Source organism: Syngnathoides biaculeatus, chromosome 13 (assembly GCF_019802595.1).
Source record: "Syngnathoides biaculeatus isolate LvHL_M chromosome 13, ASM1980259v1, whole genome shotgun sequence".
Taxonomy (NCBI): domain Eukaryota; kingdom Metazoa; phylum Chordata; class Actinopteri; order Syngnathiformes; family Syngnathidae; genus Syngnathoides; species Syngnathoides biaculeatus.
In genome coordinates this window covers 19,845,833-19,868,316 of record NC_084652.1, presented here as the reverse complement: position 1 = coordinate 19,868,316, position 22,484 = coordinate 19,845,833, and the positions used below count along the sequence as shown (strand labels likewise).

At 40.4% G+C, this 22,484-nt stretch overlaps 1 protein-coding gene across 1 annotated transcript in view; it reads right to left on the bottom strand.

Moving 5' to 3' along the window:
* The window catches only part of rem2 (RAS (RAD and GEM)-like GTP binding 2), a 38,473-nt gene extending 20,889 nt beyond the window's left edge, over positions 1-17,584 (bottom strand). Inside the window, exons 1-3 of the mRNA XM_061839477.1 lie at positions 17,519-17,584; positions 14,255-14,591; positions 11,652-11,725 (exon numbers count right to left, since the gene is read on the bottom strand). Coding sequence (XP_061695461.1) covers positions 11,652-11,725; positions 14,255-14,591; positions 17,519-17,530 — 423 coding nt within the window. The 5' untranslated portion in view covers positions 17,531-17,584. The remainder of the gene's footprint in view (positions 1-11,651; positions 11,726-14,254; positions 14,592-17,518) is intronic.
* Positions 17,585-22,484: the final 4,900 nt, after the last annotated feature.

The following is a 22,484-nucleotide window of genomic DNA, read 5'->3' as shown; positions in this document are numbered from 1 at the left end:
ATCACTAAGGTGATTACCCCGGTCGCAGTTTCTCTGACGCTCCCCAGATCGATGCGGGTCCACCCGACGTTCCATGTGAGCCTGCTCAAGCCAGCTCGGCCATCCCTGTTGGTCCCTCCGGCCGATCCCCCTCTGCCCCCCCCGCTTGGTTGATGGAGGCCTAGTCTACTTTCTGCGCCGGCACCTCTCGTCCCGCCGCCAGGGGAGGGGAGTCCAGTGTCTGGTGGACTGGTCCCAAGGAGCGTTTATGGTTGGATCCTGTATGTGGCCGATGCCAACCTCATCAGAGACTTTCACGCTTCCCACCCTGAGGCGCCTGGGCCATCGAGGGCCAGCTGTTAAGGAGGGGGGTACTGTCATGGGCCTGCCGGACGTTGTCCTGGCTGTGCCGGTCCCCGACGCGGCATGTACCAGCAGCAATCAGTGAGGCGTACACCTGCGCCTCGTTCCACGTAATCATGGCTGAAACAAATCAGAGTCCACGTATGGTCTGGCCTTTGCCAGATTGTTGCCTTATGGCTCGTTCCTGCACTTTCCTGATTCTGTTCCTGCTCTCCCGTGTACCGACCCATGCCTGCCTACTGACCTGCCTCTCATGCCTGACGACTTTGTTACTGCTGCTTCCATGGACTGCCTGTTTCGAACCTAGACTGAATAAAAACGTTTCCCGAACCGCCTCTACGTCTCGCGAGTTGTGCATTTGGGTCCATCCCCGTTTTCTAGTCATGCCAGAGCCACATTTAAATTCTGGCCCCATCCGTGTGAGGTTGGCATGTCTTCCCCATGCCTGGGTGGCTTTTCTCCATGTCCTCCAGTTTCTTCCCACATCTCAAAAGCACACATTGTAGGTTGCCTGAAGACTCTAAATTGCCAATAGGCATCTATGTGAGTGCAAAAGGGTTGTTTTTCTATACAGTATATGCTTGACTTGTTCTCCTTTATATTTTGGTGTCTTTTCATAAATAGGGGGCACTACGTGACTCATTCTCACCTTCTCTGCCGAGTTAGGTGGGCAGGGACTAGGAGTGCAACCTAGAAAATGCAACAAGAATTTATATAGCTGGGACCACTATTTCTCTTTCTCAGAAGGGAAAATTACTCTCACCAGCAGAGCTTGTCCAGACTGATCTACAGTTGATCAATGCAAACACATTTTTTCCATTGATAGAAACCTGAGAGCAGCCTCCATAATGTAATGCGAGGCAGAAAAACAATCATGTCATATTCTAGTTTAAAATTATTATTCGACCATAAACACTTCCATGTAATTGGAATGGTACAAAAGGGGCAGACTCACATAGAAAGACAGATGACAAAAAAACATTCATAACAGATTTCAGTCATGAATGTTTTTGCAGATGTCGGCCAAGGCAAACAATCCTAATTTGGGTTAGAACCTAATTTTATACCATCATAGAGACTCATCCGTTTCCCACACTTGCCCTCATTAGTGTCTCAAGAGAGCTGGAGCCATTGGCGATCCTGGCTTGAATGCCGACCTGTGTGAGCCCCATTTTTGTATTGTCTTTAAGGAAAGAAGTAAATTAAAAAATAACACTAGGTAAAACAACAAACAGATTCAAAATTTCAATAAAAGTGAAATTAAGATTAAATAGGTTCCTTGCTCAAACCTAACTACTAAATTCAGTTTTGTCAAAATTGATTGATTAGAATTTCTTAACGCTTCTAGCAAATCCAAAAAAATAATCTGGCATCCTTGGAAGGGAAAACAGTATCTTCCTGGTAGCTTTGAACTGCAATTTGACTCTACTGTATACGTGTGTAAGCATGTGACTACCCTTGCCCCACATCAATAGTCCCCAAGATAAATTCCTGTCTCCAGAGAGCTCCCAATGCCTGAAAAATTCACCATCTCCCATATGGCCAAGTAGTATCAGATCAGAGCCTGGAGCAGAATTTTTGTAGGGAGTGTCTTGGCAATCTATTTGATGGAGCACAAAAATGGAAAAGAGGAGCAAACGGAAGGAGGCCACTGCTGGCCAACTGCCACTGGCTCAATGAGGGAAGAAGAATGAAAACAAGAGAGGTGAAAAGACTCACCTTTGAAGATGAAGCCCAGTGCCTTTTTTTTTCCCTCATACAAAGTTGTACAAACACAAAGAGGGAGTCTGATGGAGTGCTCTATAGGAAACCGAGTAAATGCAATCATAGCCAGTAACTCAGGACTGTGCCAACACTTGGCCATTTTTTTCTGTTAAATAAGTAGCTTCTCTCTGTTCACCAAGCGCAGACCATCTGTCATTACACATTCATTAGAACCAACTCACTGAGAGGGGGGGGGAACGATAAATAAATAAATACACCAGTGCCACATTAATAAGCACAACAACAACAAAATAATGTATTCTGTGAAAGAGATTTTGTTTTAATGGATCACACAATAAACGTTTTTTTTCTTGATTTCTTTGTTAATCTCAGAGGTGTCAGAGGTGTGTATTTTATATATGAATTAGGGGTGGGACGGTAGATGTAACCCATGGGACCTCCTGTTTCTTGGTTTTCGAACCATGTTTCAGTACTTTTCCATTTTCAGCATTTCATTGTTGTTTTTTTTCCTTTTTTCTCACTCTCAAAATTATCTCTTAATTTTGCTTGTCAGGAAAAAGATATTTTGCAGTGTAGGCTATTGAAAAATATAATTCTTAGTCTTTCAACTGAAGTCTTTCAATTCAGTTGTGTACATGTGACAATACGGTAGTATAGAATATATGTAACAAATTGAAACGTGCAAAAATGTCAACAAAACTGTGTAACAGTTGTATTAAGTGACTGCCGCATCACCCCTAATCCATTTTTTAAACTATGATTTGGAAAGTAACTATTTTGACCAAATTATCACTTTTAGGTATGTGCCCTTGCTCCCAGCAGGATAAACCTGAATGCTGAATGGATTTAAGTGTAGCAAGTGCTGTATATTTTTGTACTGCGTGAGCATGCCCTATAGAACTCAACATCCTATGAAAAGGTGTGCGTAATTATTAAGTATTTATCTAGGTAAAATAAACAAAACAAGAGGTTAGTTGACTCTAAAAAGGCAAAATATAATCTCTCAGTCATACAGCGCTCTTGAAATATCCAAGATATATGTGCCTGATCACAGAAACATCAAACGTTTATTGCTAACGGCTCTGAATCAGTTGCTAACCAACTACAAGCGGCCATCCTGGCATCAGAGCAGCAGAGAACAATAAAGGATTAGGTGACAACTTGAACACTTTCTTTGTGTGCGTGTGTGTGTGTGTCCTGTCCAGCTGTTTGATCAAGCAGAATGTAGAATCTGCATCTGCTTCAGGACTACAGAGATTGAAGTTTCTTATTGAATTGATTCTATATTTTTAGGTTGGTGTCAAATAAGAAAATAAGGTTAGGGTTACAAATACGTGGGTTATAAATAAATTGTTGTAATAAGGGTTATAAATGAATAAAAAGTCCTTTACAGTTAAACAGACCTGCAGGGCACTCCGACTGCCCATAATCTTACTGGGATAGTATTGTTAAAAATGCAATTATCCTTTTAAGATTGTGTACGATCATAGCTCTAAGAGTATCAGTAACCTCATTTTTAATTGAATGTTCCATCAAATTTTTCATAATTCACTGTAATTTTTACATACTCCCACTATATTCTGTTCTAAATGTTGACGGTCAAATTAGCAATACCCAAATTGTACTGTTTGTGAACCTACATTTACAGAAACGCCTGGACTAAATTACTTTTATGAATTACTAATAATATCTTGAAGGAAATTATTGAGATGGGGTATGTCCTTGAAATGCTCTTTGTCACTTATTGAACCATATATTTTTTTTAAATAACGGGTAACATTATCACCGGTATACATATACAGTGCAGTTGTTCATTTGAAAATATACTGTAGTTGAATAAGACCATTGAAATGCGGTCGTGGCAGAACAAGGCACAATTGTATCAATACTGTAGCTGGAGTTAGTTAGAAAAATTGATGGTGGTGATATTATAGATGGAAAAAAAAATATTTATTTTTTTCATTTTTGCTGTTGCTGATATTGAGGAGAAAGTGTACTGGGCTTCCAATACAATGACAAATGTTATTTTCATAACGACAGGCTCACAGTGAAGTCAGACAGACCAATCTCTTCTATCAGGAGAAAGTGGTTCAAAGAATTGGTCTGTTTCTGCTGCAGACATAGACAAGAAAACATTAGCTAGGATTTGTTTCAACTCTTATTTATTGTATATTCTATTAGTCTGGCACTCTCTAAAAAATATTCATCAGATTTTGTACTTGAGATCCAGATAGATGTCGAGTCTGATATCAATGACATGACTGTGGAAAAAGCCAGCCTCTTTTCAAACATTAATCTAAAGTTTACTCTACTCGGATGTATACCTTTTTAGAAGCTTGAAGGAAGACACTGTTGTGACTGCTGCACTGCAGTGCATTCCAACTTCAAAGAAGACTGTCAAATATGTGAGAATTATTTTGATACCCATCAGGGACAAATACTGGCTTTCTTCCCTTTCCATCGAGAGCAATAAAGTGATCCACCCCCAAGTCACCAAGAACCCACAATCCAACACAGTGACGCATTTGCATTACACATAACTCCTCCACCACACTATTATTTAGCTATTTTTAGAGTTTGTATGTGCATGTTTGTGTGTATTATAAAACATTATCCGTCTCCAGAACACAGAATCGAGACAGTGATATCCCGACTCCCAAGTAATTTATGAAACACAACAAGTAATCAAAAGGTTTTTACATGTAGACGGCAGGTCAAGTAGCACAGGAGATCTTTTGATGACATGGCTAGCATTTGACGTCATCAAACAACATTAGGAGCATGCACTTTGCATTTTCTGTCCTGTAGGTTTTGAAAGAAGTTCTGAAGATGATAACTAAGGTGAATGAAGTTTACAGGGGATCGCAGAGGTTGGGGGGATGGGAGTGGTCCACGAGAAGAGAAACAAAGAGTGAGAAGAAGCCCAACTGTGAGGGAACACAAATGAGTCCCCTGCTCTATTCACACAGCTAAAATGTCATAAGAGGATAACAATCCTCGGAGTGGATTGAATGCTGACTTAATATCTTGTTCTTTTCTGCCATGTTTACTGTATCAGAGAAAACACCCCCTTAGGGAATACAATACAAGAGGCCATCTGGCTTGCAGTGACTCATAACCTGTCACCCCACCTCCTCCATCTGCCTTCAGTATTAATAAATCCCTACCACAATCAGAAATGATGAGTGACCTTCAAATTTGTTCTGGAAGGAGGTTAAAGTGGATTTTGTACCCATCCATCTATTTTCTATAGACCATGTCCTCCTTAGGGTCACGGGTGAGCTGCAGGTGTCACACCTGACTTCGGCCGAGGGGCAGAGTTTACCCTGTACTGGCTTCAAGGGGCACAAATAGACAACAACCATTTGCACTCAAATTCACACCTAAGGAGAAGTTAGGGTCTTCAAATAACTTACGATGCATGTTTTTATATGTACGAAGAACTCTGGGCACCTGGAGACAAAAACATCTAAAGTACATGTAGAACATGCAAAGTCCACCGAGAGATAGGAAACCAAAACCTCTCGACTATTAATTGTAAATTGTAAATTATTACACACTGTGCTGCCCTACAGGATAAAGCAAAACATTAAAGCTAAAAAAAAAAAAAAAAAAAAGAGTAAGAGTGCAGTATTGGTTTAAAGCTAATTTAAGGTCAGTGGGAGGTATTGTATTATGATTTGCCAGTAATATATTAACATTTTGTGGGTTTTGATATTTAGGGGGTCCCAGGAAGTGAAAATGTACAACAAGGTAGATTTCAGCAGAGAATAATTCAACTCATCTTAATTGAGAGCTGAGAACTGATATTACAACTGAGATTTCTATATCTTGATCTTCTTTGCTTACATAGGAGACACGAGTTGAAGGATTCAACATCCCAGTGGAAACGAAAACCAAGTGATGAAATGTACGAGTGTTTGTGGATTAAGCTGCAAAACTGGGATGTGTAAATAGTCCAGAACAAGTCTTCCAATACTGAATGATAACAAAGTATGAAAAAGAAAACCATGTACAAATACTGAGCTCCCTCAACATTTAAAACGCACAGTTCTTCCTTGCCTTGATTGTTACACAATGTTTAATTCCTCCTGCCCCCAAGTGACAAAAATTTACTCAAGCAGCACTAAACTTCTTTCAAATTCTGTTTTTTTTTCCCTTTAATTGGCTTGAACATGATGAACAATCTGGTCCTTAAGGGTAGAAACCAACAACTCTTCACACTCAGCATCAGTGTCCTAGATTTTCTTGGGCTGAATTTTTGGGATGGCATGAATACATGTTAGAATTCGAATCCTTCAAATAATTATGGAAACATGTTGAAATACCTGAAGAACTAGGAATGTTTTATGAAACACAAATGAGAGATAAATGTGATTAACACAGGCGAGGACCCTCCTGGTCCACAGTGACCTCAATATTTCTCATGGTCCTTTAACTAACCAAGTGCAAATGTTCCATTTTGAAAGACCACACACACAGATTGCATAAGTAAAGTTAATCTACATGCGTAAACTATAATTGGCCAGATGGGTCTTTCTTTTTTTAGGACTATGGATGACTTAATTAAACTCTTCTAGCCTTGTGATGTCCACAACACTCAGAAAACTCTACCGTCCGGCTGACCTCCATTCATGCGCGCACTAATGTCTTTAACACGTGTCGTTCATACATGCTCACACGTCTGTTGGCACAGTACTCTTAAATGTTTAGTTGTGTTAGTTCGGCAACCACGGTTGTCATCTTTTTGACTACAGTGCAGCCCTTAATGTGTCAATCAGCACCCCCCCCCCAAAAAAAAAACACTTGAGGGAACAATCATTGAAGGAGAATGTAACAACTTTGCAAATCTGTTCGCAAGAATAGCTGCTACTCACACTAGCCTGAGAGAGAATGACGCCCCACAGTCAAGAGTTGGATGCCGAGCATCATTCTATCCATGACTGAGTCAGCTCAGTACTGTATGTGTTTGTGTAAACATGAGAAAATGTGTGTGTCTGTGTGTATAGCAAGATATTGCTATGATGACTTTAACATAGGTCAGGGTATCCCACGAACCACACATTAAGCTTGCGGCAAGGCCACAAAGCCTGGAACTAGGGACTTGGAGGCATGATGGTTGAGGCAACATCATTTGTCTTAGAGCTGTGGAGTCTTTGCCTGCGCACACCCCTCAGTTTGTCACAAAAATTAAGGGCATGCATTGGTGGATTATTTAGGACAGCATCAACTCTTCACCGCCCTACCCAACTGATGAAGGCTCTGGAGTTTGTCCATGTGTCCTGCTGGCCCACATCTGTTGGTTCAGCCTTAATACCTTCGGCTTGTATCAACACACAGAAAAAACCCAAAACAATGTAATCAATACTAAGTGAGATTTAACATAGAAAAGGGCCAACTGATTGGAGATGTAAATCAACAAAAGTCGATCAGTTGATTCAGACAGGATAGCAACAATCAGAACTAAAGTTAAAAAAAATAATTAGAGAGAATGAAAGACACGGAGGCAACGCTCAAAGGTGAATTGAGCATACTTTCAGTGGAGATCCCAAAATTGAGCATAAATAATTTCAAATCAAGGGGGGAGCCCCTGGAGGCCAGTGTGGACATCTGGACTAGGGTACATCTGAACTGATCCACACCGTTGACCAATTACATTATTAACAGGCATTAATGGCTTCATGCTTTTTGATTTTGCATGATTTCCTTGGTATCACGAGCATTTTGGTGAAAAATTGTTCAACCTCTTGTAGCCCAGTGAGTACTGATCCATATCATGCATAAACAGCTGAGAAATAAATAATAAATATTAATAATTATAAATACGTTGCATTGCATGATACAGCTCAATTCTGGATTATTTACGATATATCTATAATGTGGTTTTCAAGTTACAAGGTAAAAGCTTTAAAATGAGTTCAGATTATTTTAGTTTAATTGCTGTCTTGTTTTGCTGTCTTTGTTGCAGGGATGTAACCTGAGAATGCTAGAGCACATGCCAGAGGGAAGCTGTTCCACCAAATGTTTTGAGCTTTTTGTATATTCTGTCAGTGTAAACAACTTTTTTTTTGCGGGATGTGTACACACTGGATGCACAAGTGTTAACTATATCTCTCTGGCTATTAAAATTACTGTCCATTTTGCTCAAATTAAATTTGCTGTTAATCTCCACTCATCAATCATCTTAACCATTACAGTGACTTGACTAGCTGTGGCCGCTAATAATAATAGTGCCAGTTGAGACACAATTTCCCACTTCTTCTAAATGAAATAGTACATGGACTGGAATGTCAATACACTCCTGTTAATTGACACTTGCGACTTAATTGACCACTGAACAGTCATGGTAAATTGTAAGTACCGACGTTAGAAACCACTCTGTTTGGACATCTGGAGAGGTCATTTTCCTGCTACTGGTTTGGACTGAGGGCTGATTCTTCTCACCATCTCTCATTCTCCATTCATACTGGTAAGTGAAGCATGTGCCCCTCATCTCTGCCTCATTTATTAATCTTTTATTTACCTTTCTTATTAGGTGCTCTTTCCTTCATTCTCTTGTGTCCTACATACTCACCATTCTCTCTCAATGGGACCTGTGGGTACTCACTCTATAAAATTTGTGCTCAAAGAATATCAGGCACGCCACCTGCGTTGGACTGTGGTCTAGTACCTTGTGAGTGTTTGTGAGTGTGGGCCCACATTCCTTTGTTTATTTGATACTTAGTGTTCAATGCCAAAATCACTGTTGACCATTTTGCTGCTTTGGAAGCAATAGCTTAATTAATTTCGTGAATTGGATTTGTTAAGAATATATTTTTTTGCCTTGGTTTTACAACAGATCCCAGGTTTTGAACCTATAGTCTACATTCTTTTTCCTATAAACTGTGACATGTATATATTTGTTCCTCACATATTAATAAATATTTTTGTTTAAATTTAATCAATGTCATAGAAATAGAATCACAATCATATGGTGCACATTGTTTATCGGGGTTTAAAAAGTATGTAAATATTTAAAAAATAGGTATTTCAAATGCTTCCACAGTTAATGGAGGCACTGCCAACAGTAATTAAACATTCACCATTAAACGTTTATCAATTCAGGTAACTGCGCCGCCGAGTTGAATCAGAACCCACGCCCCACCCAAAGTGGAAGTGTGCTACAGTGTTGCTTTTTTTTTTGTTCTACCTTTAAACCAAATCCATGATGTTCTCTTAATTCAAGCACATTGTTCACATAGTGATAAAATACTGATCAAACTTGCCATCTCTCTAATATGCATCTATATCCTGGATCCACCCATCCATTTTCTACATGGTCTGCCACAGGAGCTGAAGAGCCATTTCTATACAGCAGTCACTGAATCAGTTCTATAATCACAGTGTGGTTTTGTTGCATCACCTAGAAGGACAAAACCAATTGCAATGGACAGTCAATGCTATCGAAAAAAAATATCGGTACCCAGCTACCCCCTCTTCGAGACTTGGATACTGCTAGGACTAAAACTAAGTCATACAAAATCCTTTTGGGTCCTCCACATCCTGATCACCACCTCTTCCAGCCCCTTCCCTCAGGTAGGCCCTATTAAACAGTATACACGAAAACCAGCAGACATTCCAAAAGCTTCTTCTCTCTTTCCATTCACTTTGTAAATAATTGACTTTCATTTCCATTGTGAGATGCTGCCAATTTTATACATTTCTGTCAGGACACGCCTGAATTATCACTCTACTCACTGTTGTTGATTACTGGTGGCCACTATGTGCTTGAGGACTCTCTGCACCATTTGCATAATTGTCAGTGCACCGGATTATCACACTATTAGTTCATTTAAATTGATAAATGACTCTGCATTATTTCCTCAATTATAATTGTATCAGCATTACCACATTACTGGTGCCCTTTCATTGCTAAATGACTTTCCTTACTTATGTTTCTTCTAAATGAATATTCTGTCATAGTGGCCATTTATTATACAGTCGTAGGAGTGGTTCCTTTTACGAGAGACTAATTCCTTGTGTGTTTTAAGATACTTGTCCAACAAAGACGATACTGATTCAGCATTCTTTTTTCTAAATGTAAATCTACCCCCACCAAAAAAAAAGTTTTTGTCATTTCTCATGTAAAAATTTATCAAATGTGGATGTGGATTATAGCTCGGCCTTTAACACAATCATTCCAGACGTTCTTATGATTAAACTGGACATGTTGAGCCTCCCACAATCAAGGACGTCTTGACCAACAGACTGGGAGAATTGGCTCCCACCTTTCCTCCACCTGTACACTGAGCTCAAGATCACCACAGGGGTGCATGCTAAGCCCCCTCCTATACTGTCTCTACACTTTTGACTGCAGCCCAATCCACAAAAATGACATAATTGTCAAATTTGCGAATGACACCAACAGTGGTTGGTCTGATTTTGAAAGAAGATAAGGCACCCTACAGAGAGGAGGTCCGGAAGCTCACAACTTGGTGCACAGTCGACAATCTGGCATTGAACACGATAAAAATAAAGCACATCATTGTGAAGTTCAGGAGGAAGAGAAGTGAACAGGCTTCGCTCTCCAATGGCGAGTGTGTGGCAAGAGTCCGTGCATTCAGGTTTCTGGGAGTCCTGATTTCTGAGGACCTCTCCTGGACAGACAACATCTCAGCAGTCTTCACAAAAGTTCAACAGCGTGTCCACTTCCTGAGAGTCGTCAGGAAAACCAACACAACACAAAGTTACGGCTGGCCTCATCTTTTGAGAGTGTGCTGACATACGGCGTCTCCATCTGATATGGCAGCTGCTTGGAGGTAGTACAGAGGACAATAAAACAACACAGAAGATTGTTGGCTGCCCTCACCCCTCCGTGGCAGACATTTATTTCTCTCAGTGCCTCAGCAGAGCTCGGAACATTATTAAGGATACTACACACCCCAGTTGACAACTGTTTGAGCTCCTGCCACCTGGAAGGTGGTACAGATGCACAAAAGCAAGGACCAACAGACTCAGGAAGTTTTTTTTTGCAAGAACCATCACCACGCTGAGCTCTAATCTTTCCTCTCGCTTCATGATAATCCAAAGGCAGGCTGATTTCAATATCTTGAGCAATGCTTTTTATGCATTCCATTTTACACATGTATTTATTTTTATTCTTATGTTTTATTTATTTTGCTTTTAAGTTTGCACTGATTTGGGAGAGGCTCGCTAATTTCATTGTACAGTTTTGTATGATGACAATAAATGGCCTTCATTCATTCAGTCAAATAAAAAACATAGACGATCTCGGAATTATTCATAATTTTCCACATAACTGCATTTAAGAGATGTTATACATTTGACTACATCCACCGTTAAATTAAAAATATAGTAAATGGATAAGCAATTCTGCAATTAATACCATGGAATCCATATATTTACTGCACTTAAATACCTTGTGTGTACTGTGTCTTGAATGGTCCTTTATTGTGCATATGCAAATGAGCGGTTTTGATCACTTTTTCACCTTTTATGCTGGTGAACAGTGACTCCCACACCAAGGCAAAGACTAAATGTAGTGAGGTAAAGTGATTGGAGAGTGAACATGAAAACTGACTCACCTGTTTCCAATTGTCAAAAATGATGACTTTACTGTCTTCGTCGTCAACTGTGACTGTACACTCGTAGCCCTCGCCTGCAGGCAAGTATTCAAACAAGTACAATCAATATTCAGTCCATCCATCCATCCATCCATCCATACATCTATCCATCATCCGAGCCTCTTATTCTCACAAGCGTCACGGGAGTGCTGTAGCGTATCCCAGCTATTTTTGGACAGGTGGCAGGGTATACCCTTAACTGGTTGCCAGCCAATCGCAGGACACAGAAAAAAAACAACCATTTGAACTCACAATCACACCTACAGGCAATTTAGAGTCTCAAATTAATGCATGGTTTGTGAATGTCACAGGAAACCAGAGTGCCAGGATAAAACTCATATAAGTGCGACACACGGACAGCATGTAAACTTTAGACAGGGTGTAATTTGAAACCTAGTCCTCACAAATGTGAGGCAGATGCGCTAAGCAGTCATCCATTGTGGCGCTGTGTCTAAGTCAGTATGGAAAATAATATGCAGAAACAAAATAAAACAAAAATATGAAGGCAGTAATAATAAAAGCAGCTGAACTTTAATTGAAATGTCAACGGCCTCAACCACTGATTTAAATATATATATTTTTCTTTTTAGGCTGCATTGACATTTCAGAAAACGCCAATATAGTTAAGTCATGAGAAATTTCCTTCTCTGTGGAGTCCAAACAGTTTTTTTAAATTGCATTTTATATATGGCAGTGAGTAGATGTGGTGATGGTGTGAATGCAGCAGGTGAGGGTTTGCTATGGACAGAGTTTGTCACATTGCCCAGATTTACAAAAAAGGAGTCAAATATCTTTCTTTCAGTTTTAGGATTGACTTTGAAGGCACGGTGGAGCAGCTGTAGTGTGTTGGCCTCACAGTTCTGAGGGCAGGGGTTCAAATCTCAACCTGCCTGTGTGGAGTTTGCATGTTCTCCCCATGGCTGCATGGATTTCCTTGCATATCCCAAAAACATGCATTAATTGGAGACTCTAACTCGCCCCTAGGTATGATTGTGCAGCACTCCTGTGACTCTTGTGAGGATGAGTGGTTCAGAAATGAATGGATAATTATAATACTACTGCTATTGTGACAAGGTGCTTTAAAGACTAAGTGTTTCTGTTTTTATTTCTCAATCCATTTCCCCTACCGTTTATCCTCACTCAGGTCACGGGCTTGCTTGAGCTCAGCTCACTCCTGGGTACACCCTTAACTGGTTGCTAGCCAATCAAAGGGCACATAGACAACCAACCACTCACACTCACATTTACATGTGCGGCAAATTTTTAAGGCCACTTTATACTCCCACGGTCGCATGGCTGAAAATGCCTGCATTGCATCATGTGACTTAGGCATTGCCCAGCACAGCAACTCTGTGTAGCTTGTTGTCCACAAATTAAAAAAAAAAAGGTGTCGCAAGGGGAAAGCCTCGTGATTGGCCATTGTTTTGCTGTGATGACGTATTCACTGTTCCTCCTAGTTCCGCATACCACCTACGTCGCCACCATCTCGATTGATTTTGAAGCATTATTAAACGTATCATTTGGTCATTTACAATAGGTCCATTTGTTGAACCAGACATTCTTCTGAGTTTGCCATTGTTGTTTCTTTGTCCCTTGTTACAGAAAGGAGAGTAAAACTAGATACAGGAAATGATCAAATGTTAACCAGTGCTGTCTTGAAATGGTAATTACTCATTCAAGACATGTTTAAATTCATAAAGTGTTAATTCACTCATTAATCTGACATAAAGTTGCACCAAATATCACAAAGTGCCAATTGATGACAATTGCTTCTTTTCTTTGATGTTGGATGTACAGAGTAGGTGTTAACACTCCAAAACACATTTGCAGGAGGAAAGCCAAATCAATAACCCGTGTATTAACGAATCAGACGTTTCTGTTCATTTATCAAGCATTAAGAAACCAAGTTGTTCACAGTGATAAATGCTTTATGCTGTGATTTTGAGCACTGTGCAAAGGGTAGGTGCCTGTCAGTGACAGTGATGGAGAGGTTCAATACATGGCTGGTTGAGAACTGATTATTAATATTGCATTTTGACAGACAGTTATAGTGACTAAATAAAGTCATGTGATAAGGATCGGATTTCAACATTTTCACCAGAATGAAAATTGAAGAGTTTATCCACATACTCACAGTTTTTATTTGTAGTCAAATGAGATTGTTTGTACAGAAATTAGCTGAGTTAGATGAGTAGTGGGGAAGTTACAATATCTAAACTAAAATATTAGTTCACCGGTTGACGTTTCAACAGAATATAGTTTGAAAAAGCCAATACGCTCTGGCTTTATGAAAGTCTTTTAGTGCGTTTCCTAGCCACTATACAATAGTTTAAGTTTGAACATTTTGAACTACAACACTAAATAATTGGATGACGTCTCGAAACATGAGAAGCCTCTGAATAGTTATTTCTTTAGTCAGTTTTTGAGGCTAAAATTGGCAAATGGTGTGACTTCAATGGGATTTCCCCCAAACCTGCAATTTCTCAACAAATCCTTTCAGAACGCAATTCAAGCTGTGACTGATGAGAGAACTCCCATTCCATGTATGCAAAATCAGCAATTACCACATGCTTGGGTCTCAGAGTCTACAGAGAGGGATCGGTCCGACTGGCCAGCCAGTGACAAGGCCAGTGACGACTTCCCCACGCCATTCTGTCCCAGTAGCACAATCTTCAGCACACCTCCATGACTGTGGTAGGCTGGCTGGGGTGCTGACGTTTGACAGAAGGATTCGTCACGAGGCAATGTTGTGTCACTGATAGGCAATGTACCAGGTTCCTCCAATCCTGGGATCCAATCACAGTCCTCAGATACAGCCTCTTCTCTCCGCAGCTGGTGCTTGACAGGAAGGGGTGTGCTTCCTCGTCGGAGAGGGGGTGCCGTGGTCAGAAACATACTGTACTAGACAGTTTGAAAAAAGAAAAAAAAGCATGCAAGAGGCAGTGTTTACTTTCATTTACAGGCGTACATGTTACAGTAAAGTGTTATCTCTCTCATTTTATTGTATGTACTGTTTTTCTTTATGTAAAATCCCACAGAAGAGGAATGATGAATGTAGGCGAGGGAGAAATAATGGCAACAGCGGGTTGATAAGGAGAGGGGAGATCAAGACAAGAAACAAGTGCTGATGAGGGCACAAAGAAGAAAACACAAAGGCGTGACAGAAAAATACTGATTCGAGATGTGTAGGTTGATGGGCTAATCTTGATTCGATTGCAGTGAGAGAGAAGTTACAAAATCAAAACATGTGGTAATGCCAAGCCTTGGTTAGTAAAAAAAAAAAAAAAAAGAACAACCTACTGTCCAGTATTTCAAAATTATACCTTGACTGATAGAATGCAAACATAAAAACATCTTGCAGCCTCCAGGAGGTCAGGCAAAGGAGATGCTGATCAATATTTACGCAAAAATCAATCTTTGTCCTACAAAGAAGTCCTACACTTGCAGAGTGTGTGTGACACAACATTTGCCTGTTGCACAAAGCCAAGTACTATAGTGACTCTTAATTAGAGGGAATGAAACGAAATGGAGTTTATTTCTTTTCCTCATACACTAGCAATCGTAAATCAACACCTTCCTCACAAAGTGTGAACAAAGATTTTTGCACATCAAGAATGAATTGTTTTTATTTACGGCACAAGTTCTATTTTTGTATACCACAGCATCTTAAAGCATTGGGAAACACATCTTGACACATTTAATTATGTGTATTGATTCGTAACGTGATGTGTAACGTTAAATAATAAAGGATGTGATAACGGTGTAAAATGTGAAAGGCCATGTATGTGCACAGACATTTTTGGAGGCAGGTACACAACACAAAGAAAAGGCAAGCCTCACCAAAAATATTCATTTTACTCAGAAAAAAATGTACACTTAACGAATGTATTCATTTTTGTTAACACAATAAACACACTCAAGGAAACAATTATTAACAAAGGAAGTGAAGGGAAGCTCTAGTACAAGTTTCTTTCGATGTCGCCACAGCATGTCATCTCATATGAAACGCACATATATGTTTGGCACAATTTTAACGCCGGATGCACTTCCTGACGCAACCCTGCTAAGGGAGTGGTGGCCCCAGTGGGATACGAACCCACAACCCCTGGTTTACCTAACCAGTGCTCTAACCACTGAGCTACGAGGCCTCTGAAGGGAAGCTCTAGTAGATATGAATAATCTTCACACCCCTGTTAAAGTGGTGGTATACACCATTTGTGGTTTGCAAAAATGAATAATTTTAAAACTGTTTCTTCCCTATACTCTACTTTGCTTTGTTTTGCTATAATTAATCTAGAATCTTTACATCTCAACTGACAAAAAATTAGATATATACAAATGTGATAATGTGGTCGCAGAAGTGCACAAATCCTCTTACAACGCGGATGTGTTTGTGTTCAGAATTATGCAATCACATGTGCAACTCATGTTCACTGGGGATCAGCACACATCTGGCACCATTCAAAGTGCCTCTGAATAACCCCCAATATATATATATAAATATATATACTGCATATATATGAAGGGACGGCACGGTGGGTCAGTCGTAAAAGCGTTGGTCTCATAGTTCTGAGGTTCTGGGTTCAATCCCGCTCCGTCTGTGTGGAGTTTGCATCGTCTCCCCATGTCTACGTGGTCTTTTCTGCGGGCACTCCAGTTTACTCCCACATCCCAAAAACATGCATTAACTGGAGACTCTAAATTGCCCCTAGGTGTGATTGTGAGTACGACTGGTTGTATGTTTCTATGTCCCCTGCCAGTTCAGGGTATAGCCTGCCTCCTACCCGTTGACAGCTGGGACAGGCTCCAGCACTCCCGCGATCCTCGTGAGGATAAGCGGCTAAGAAAATGAATGACTGAATGAATATATAAAGGCATATGCTTGAGCACCATTTGGGGTCTTTATGTGCACATGCCTGCAGGGGCATGTTTTGCAATATACTTAGAGTAAAGGCAAAACTGTATATAGTAGTCGGTATTGCATGGAAAAGGAATGCATTGAATCAATTTTCAGTGAAAAGCATAGAAGACTATTGCAGGATACAATAATATTATACGTAAACATATACTAAATATAAATAAAAATAGCATATGAATGTGTGGTAATTTGAGTAAAGTATATTTATCTTTATGGTAAATTTGTAAACTATAATATAATTTGGTGTACTACATGATACTATACTACTATGCATAATGCATGTACAACTGTACTGTAGTAGTATTTTTTTTACGTGAAGAGGCTTACTTCAGCAAGCTCAATTAGGTTAATTGAAAGAGCTAATCAATTAAGCATGGCCTCCATTGTCAGCAGGCTCAGGGGAGCCATACGTGCACGCTGAGGTAACCCTGACTGCAGGCTGAGCCAGTTGTCAGGGGTTAATCTGCTTCTCTCTGCAGGCTGGAGAGAAACTAGGGCAAACAACAGTGCGTGATGCAAATTTAATTCTCCAGCCAATGTTTTTGTGCTGCTACTGCTGTTACACAGAAAGCTGTATCTCTGTGAAAGGCAGCTCTGGAGTTTCTTAAAGACTAGAGACGGAATGCAGAATAAATTAGCATGGCTAATCCTGATTCATTTGGACTGATCAAAGCAAAACAGTGGACTGTAATGCCACTGGTGAATACTTTTGTAAGCATGCACATGAGTGAAGCTGGAGATGCACACAATAAATTGTAGTTTGCCACACAAAGAGAGACACAGGTAGGGATACAATATACAGTATTGCCTATCCATACACATATATACGTAAACACGTACACATATATCTGTACGTGCGTGAGAATAGGGGAAGGGGCGAGTTGGTAGAAAATAAAAGGTGTCGCCTTACCTGGTCAGCCATGGTCGGCAAGAATGAGCTCTGGAGGGAACAAGCGCAGTAGTTTCAACCTCGCGTGTAGTGGCCGGTTCAAGTCATCTGTGCTTAAATGCAGTCTCGGTATCACAAGCACTTCGGCGTCTGCACGCGGGGCAATAACAAACAGCTCCACGTTTCAGTTATCATAATCTGTCTTTCTTCTGACTACGGCACGTAAATCCGGCGGCTGGATAGAGAGGCGCGGTGCATGGAGGGAGAGGTTAGATGGGAAAGGTTGTAGTGGGCTGCAGGACCTACAGCACCTGCTTCTCCGAGTGGAATAAAATGATGGAGGTGACAGAAAGCCAGCGGCAATCCATCACATCTCTTATTAGGTGACCTTTTTTTTTTAACGTGATCCAACGAGCGAATACATCCCCACCTCTTCTAATATTCTACCTGTCTCCCACTCCCCCCACCTCTCTCTCTCTCTCTCTCTTCTCTCTCTCTCTCTCTCTCTCTCTCTCTCTCTCTCTCTCTCTCTATCTATCTATCTATCTATCTATCTATCTATCTATCTCTCTCTCGCTCGAGCTCCCTTTCCTCCCAGACCTGAGAAAAAATAAAATAAAATAAATAAAATGACCGGCAGAGGGAGCCAAAGTGACGTACCAGCAGGGAATGTTTAAAAAGAAAGAGATCTTGCCGTAGAAGAAAAACAAACAAACAAATAAATAAATAACAGAATAAATACATAAAGAAATAAAGAGGAACGGTGGATCAGCTGGTAAAGTGTTGGCCTCACAGTTCTGAGGACCCATGTTCGATCCCAGCCCCGCCTGTGTGGAGTTGACATGTTCTCCCCGTGCCTGTGTGCGGTTCCTCCAGGCACTCCAGTTTCCTACCACATCCCAAAAACATGCAACATTAATTGGACACTGTAAATTGCCCCCAGTTGTGATTATGAGTGCAACTGTTGTCTATTTCCATGTGCCCTGCGATTGGCTGGCAACCAGTTCAGGGTGTACTCCGCCTCCTGCCCGTTGACAGCTGGGATAGGCTCCAGCACTCCCTGCCTCTCACTCTATTTCAACTGGATAGGTTGAACTAAAAAAAGAATACCACTCAAGAAAGCATTGTGAGTGAGCATATTGGAATAAATCCACAATGTTATTTGATTTCCCAATGGGGTGAATATATTATATCCAGCTATTCAGGGTGTAAGATGTAGATGCGTAAGATGGAAGATGAAGGTGTAAAAAAAAAAGATTGAATGTGTTGGGTGCTAGTAAATTGTGACAATCCTCCAAGGACAATAGCTTTATCAGAAATCATCTCTGTATCTCAACTTTAAGCAATTTATTTTACAGAATATAGATATATACTTACATCTTGATCTCTATATGTAATACCAGAATCAGAATCTGATTAAATGTCCAAATATGTTCGTCTCCCACTTCAGGTCCTGTGTGACTGTAATTCCCAAGAACTTGAAGGCCTTGACGCACAAGGGTGAGGGGTAGCTGTGGTTAAAGATGTCTCCTGAAGTCCAAAATCATTTCTACGGCTTTAGACTATAGTTATAGACTAGACTTTATAGATATTATAAACTATATAGACGAGTAATATGTTGAGGTTTAGAAAATATTTGGAAAACTGAATACACATTTAAGAAAACAAATGTGGGCATAAAAGAGTTGTGAAATAGACAGGCATTATGTAACCTGTCTACCCGTTTAACCTTTTACACACACATGCAGACACAGACACACAAAGGCTTATAGCTATAGTATCTAAGAGTCAGAGTCATAGTTGACACAAGAGCCAAAGAAATAACACAGCACCACCTGAACCCCAATGAATCCACTCATATCCTCTGGCCATACAACTCAAGCAAGGTTTTGGTCTCAGTCTACTAATCATACAGGAGAGGCTTCCTGTTGTTGTCTATTCAAAGAAAGGTGAATTTTGAAAGCATATATCTACATTTAATATATCACTCTGCTAAAGCAAGTAAGGGAAAAGTATCAATGGGAGTGACAGCTCCAAATAATAAACTCAATAATAAGCTCTGATACAAGCCAAAAGTGTGCATCTCAGAAGATCAAAACACAATGCAATGCAACAACTTCTTTCATTTACACTAGCAGAAGAGAGGACAAACTTAAATACTGTATTTGCCACTACTGGATTTGTTGTATTAACTGTCAGCCTGACAGTATTATTCCGTTAATAATTCTTTGTAAATGGGGGATTAGAAGCATAACCCACATACAACAAAAGTGATTAAGACAATGCCAATGGTAGGGATTGTTACTGGATTACTAAAACCACTTTAATATCCGTTAATCATGTTCGTCATCAAAGCTTTTGGGTTACCTATTTTTGGTCATTTTCAATTATTATGTGAAAATGAATTTTTGATGTACAGTGTAGCAGTCACAGTATTTTTTGTGGCTGTTTGTCCTGCTGCCTTGTCGGTTTTGTCAGCGATTGTTGTTTCCAGCGACTCCCGCCTGCTACAGAGTATTTAAGTGCTGTTGTTGCAGGACAGTGCTGGAGTATTGCACACTACTCGTTCATTCCTTGCCTTGAATGGCTTCCCCGTTTATTAATATGTACTTGATGTCCTGTACAGTATTTTTCCTACCTCCTTCATCCTACGTTTTCTCTCTTTTCTCCATATCTTTACAAATTGGTTCCCATTCCTTAACACTTTCAGAACATTTATGTCACGTTTTTTTTTAAGATGTAACTAAGCCTAACCAGACTCAGAAAAGAGTCATTTGTCATTGCTTAACAAATTCATAACTTTAAAGTTCTTCTCCAACACCTCATCCATGTTATCATCACTTTCATGCAATTTTTCCCTTTTCCAAGCCACTTATCCTCACAAGGGTTGCGGGAGTCCTAGAGCCTCTCCCAGCAAACTTCCGGCAAAAGGCAGACTACACCCTGCACAGCTCAGTCAGTCAGTCAGACGGCACATATCGAAACCATCACTGAGCAGGAATCGATTCAATGCTGTCTGCACATAAGTCAGGCATGTGTGCCAGTACACCATCAGTGACTCCTATGATTCTCATTCACCCAAAATCCCTTCACTTTGACCCATTCACAGCACAGCTGCCTACTCACAACTCTTTTTGTCAATTTACTGTACAGTACTTTGTTTCATACAGTCCATAGTTGATCCACAAACAATTTCAACAGTGGTAAATCATTGCTGTCTGTGACTTTGATTAGCCCATGATCCCTTCTTTCTTCTTCTATGTAAGAATAAATCCATCCATCCATTTTCTTTTCCGCTTATCCTCACAAGGGTCGCAGGGAGTGCTGGAGCCTATCCGAGCTGTCAACGAGCAGGAGGCGGGGTACACCCTGAACTGGTTGCCAGCCAATCGCAGGGCACATCGAGACAAACAGCCACGCTCACAATCACACCTTGGGGCAATTTAGAGTGTCCAATTAATGTTGCAAGTTTTTGGGATGTGGGAGGAAACCGGAGTGCCCGGAGAAAACCCATGCAGGCACGGGGAGAACATGCAAACTCCACACAGGTGGGGCCGGGATCGAACCTGGGTCCTCAGAACTGTGAGGCCAACACTTTACCAGCTGATTCTCCGTGCCGCCCAAGAATAAATCAATGAAAAAAAAATATTAAAATAATGCTCCTTTAAATGTCATAATGTCTCTTGACTCAATCAATTCAAGTGCAGGAGCGACATGACCCGTAGTCAAGTTAGAATGTGAATGGGCAGACTGAGGTCCAATTTCTGAATCAATACTGTTAGGTTGTATGAACACCTTGAGGCAGTTCAGATGGTTCAAAAACAATTGGTCTTATTCTGCAATTTATAAAAGTCAAGTGTTCATTTGTGACTGAGTTTTAAAGACTCATTGTATTCCCAAAATTTCTGAATAATGGGTAGACCCCTTCCATTATTATAAGCACCACTGGAATCTTTATTCTTGTTTCCAGGTTCACTTTCCAGCTCATGCTGCTCTGGGATGTCTAATCCCTCTGTATTCTGAAATAAAGCAGCAAGCTAAAGCCTCAGTAGACACTTAACTTGGCAACGAGGAAAAAAAATATGAATGGACCCCTGGTTAGTGTGACATATATTAAAATGCCTCACTAATCTGCAGAAGGCTTAATTATCTCTCGTCAGGATGTCAGAATGCACTGGTCCCTTTCAGAGGGCACCAAAGGATCATCACACAGCTGATGGAGAAGCGCCCTCATTAGTCACTACGGCCATGAGAAAGACCTAATGAGGCTCTGGTTACTGGAATGTGCTGCAGTGCATTCTGGGACATATTAGAGGGTCAAAAAGGCAACAAAGACCTAAAATATGGCTGCCAAGCCAAGATGCCTGGAAGCTGAGTGACGTCTATTACAGTATTCTTTCATCTTAAGGGCTTTAAAATACTGAAATTATCGTCATTCTCTTTAGCTTTCTCCCACTGCACCGTTCTTTTTATGAAGCCACAAATGATGACCATTATAAAGCACATATGCTTCACATTTCTGAGGACCTGGGTTAAAATCCAGTCTCACCTAGGTGGGTTTTCTATGGGTACTCTGGTTTGGTCCCAAATCCCCAAAACATGTATGGTAGGTTAATTGAAAACAAATCACCGATGTCAAACTCAAGGCTTAGGGGCCACATCTAGCCTTTCACAGTGTATTATGTGGCCGGCGAAGCAAGCTATTTTATTCAGCTTCTCTGATTCTTGCTAAAATCTGTACCAACATTTCAGATTGCTGTATTTATTAATAACACTGATATTATATTGTACAAGCCTGTTTTTGTTTCCAAAAGCTTTTTTTTTTACTCTCACTTCATCAATAGTTGTACTAACAATTATTTTTGAATTTTGTTTTCATAGAGAGAGAGAGAGAGAGAGACTGTACACAAGTGTATTGCTGCCACACGAAAAAAAGGTTGCTAACATGTTATAACGTGATATGTTTCATGTTATAATGTGGTTAATT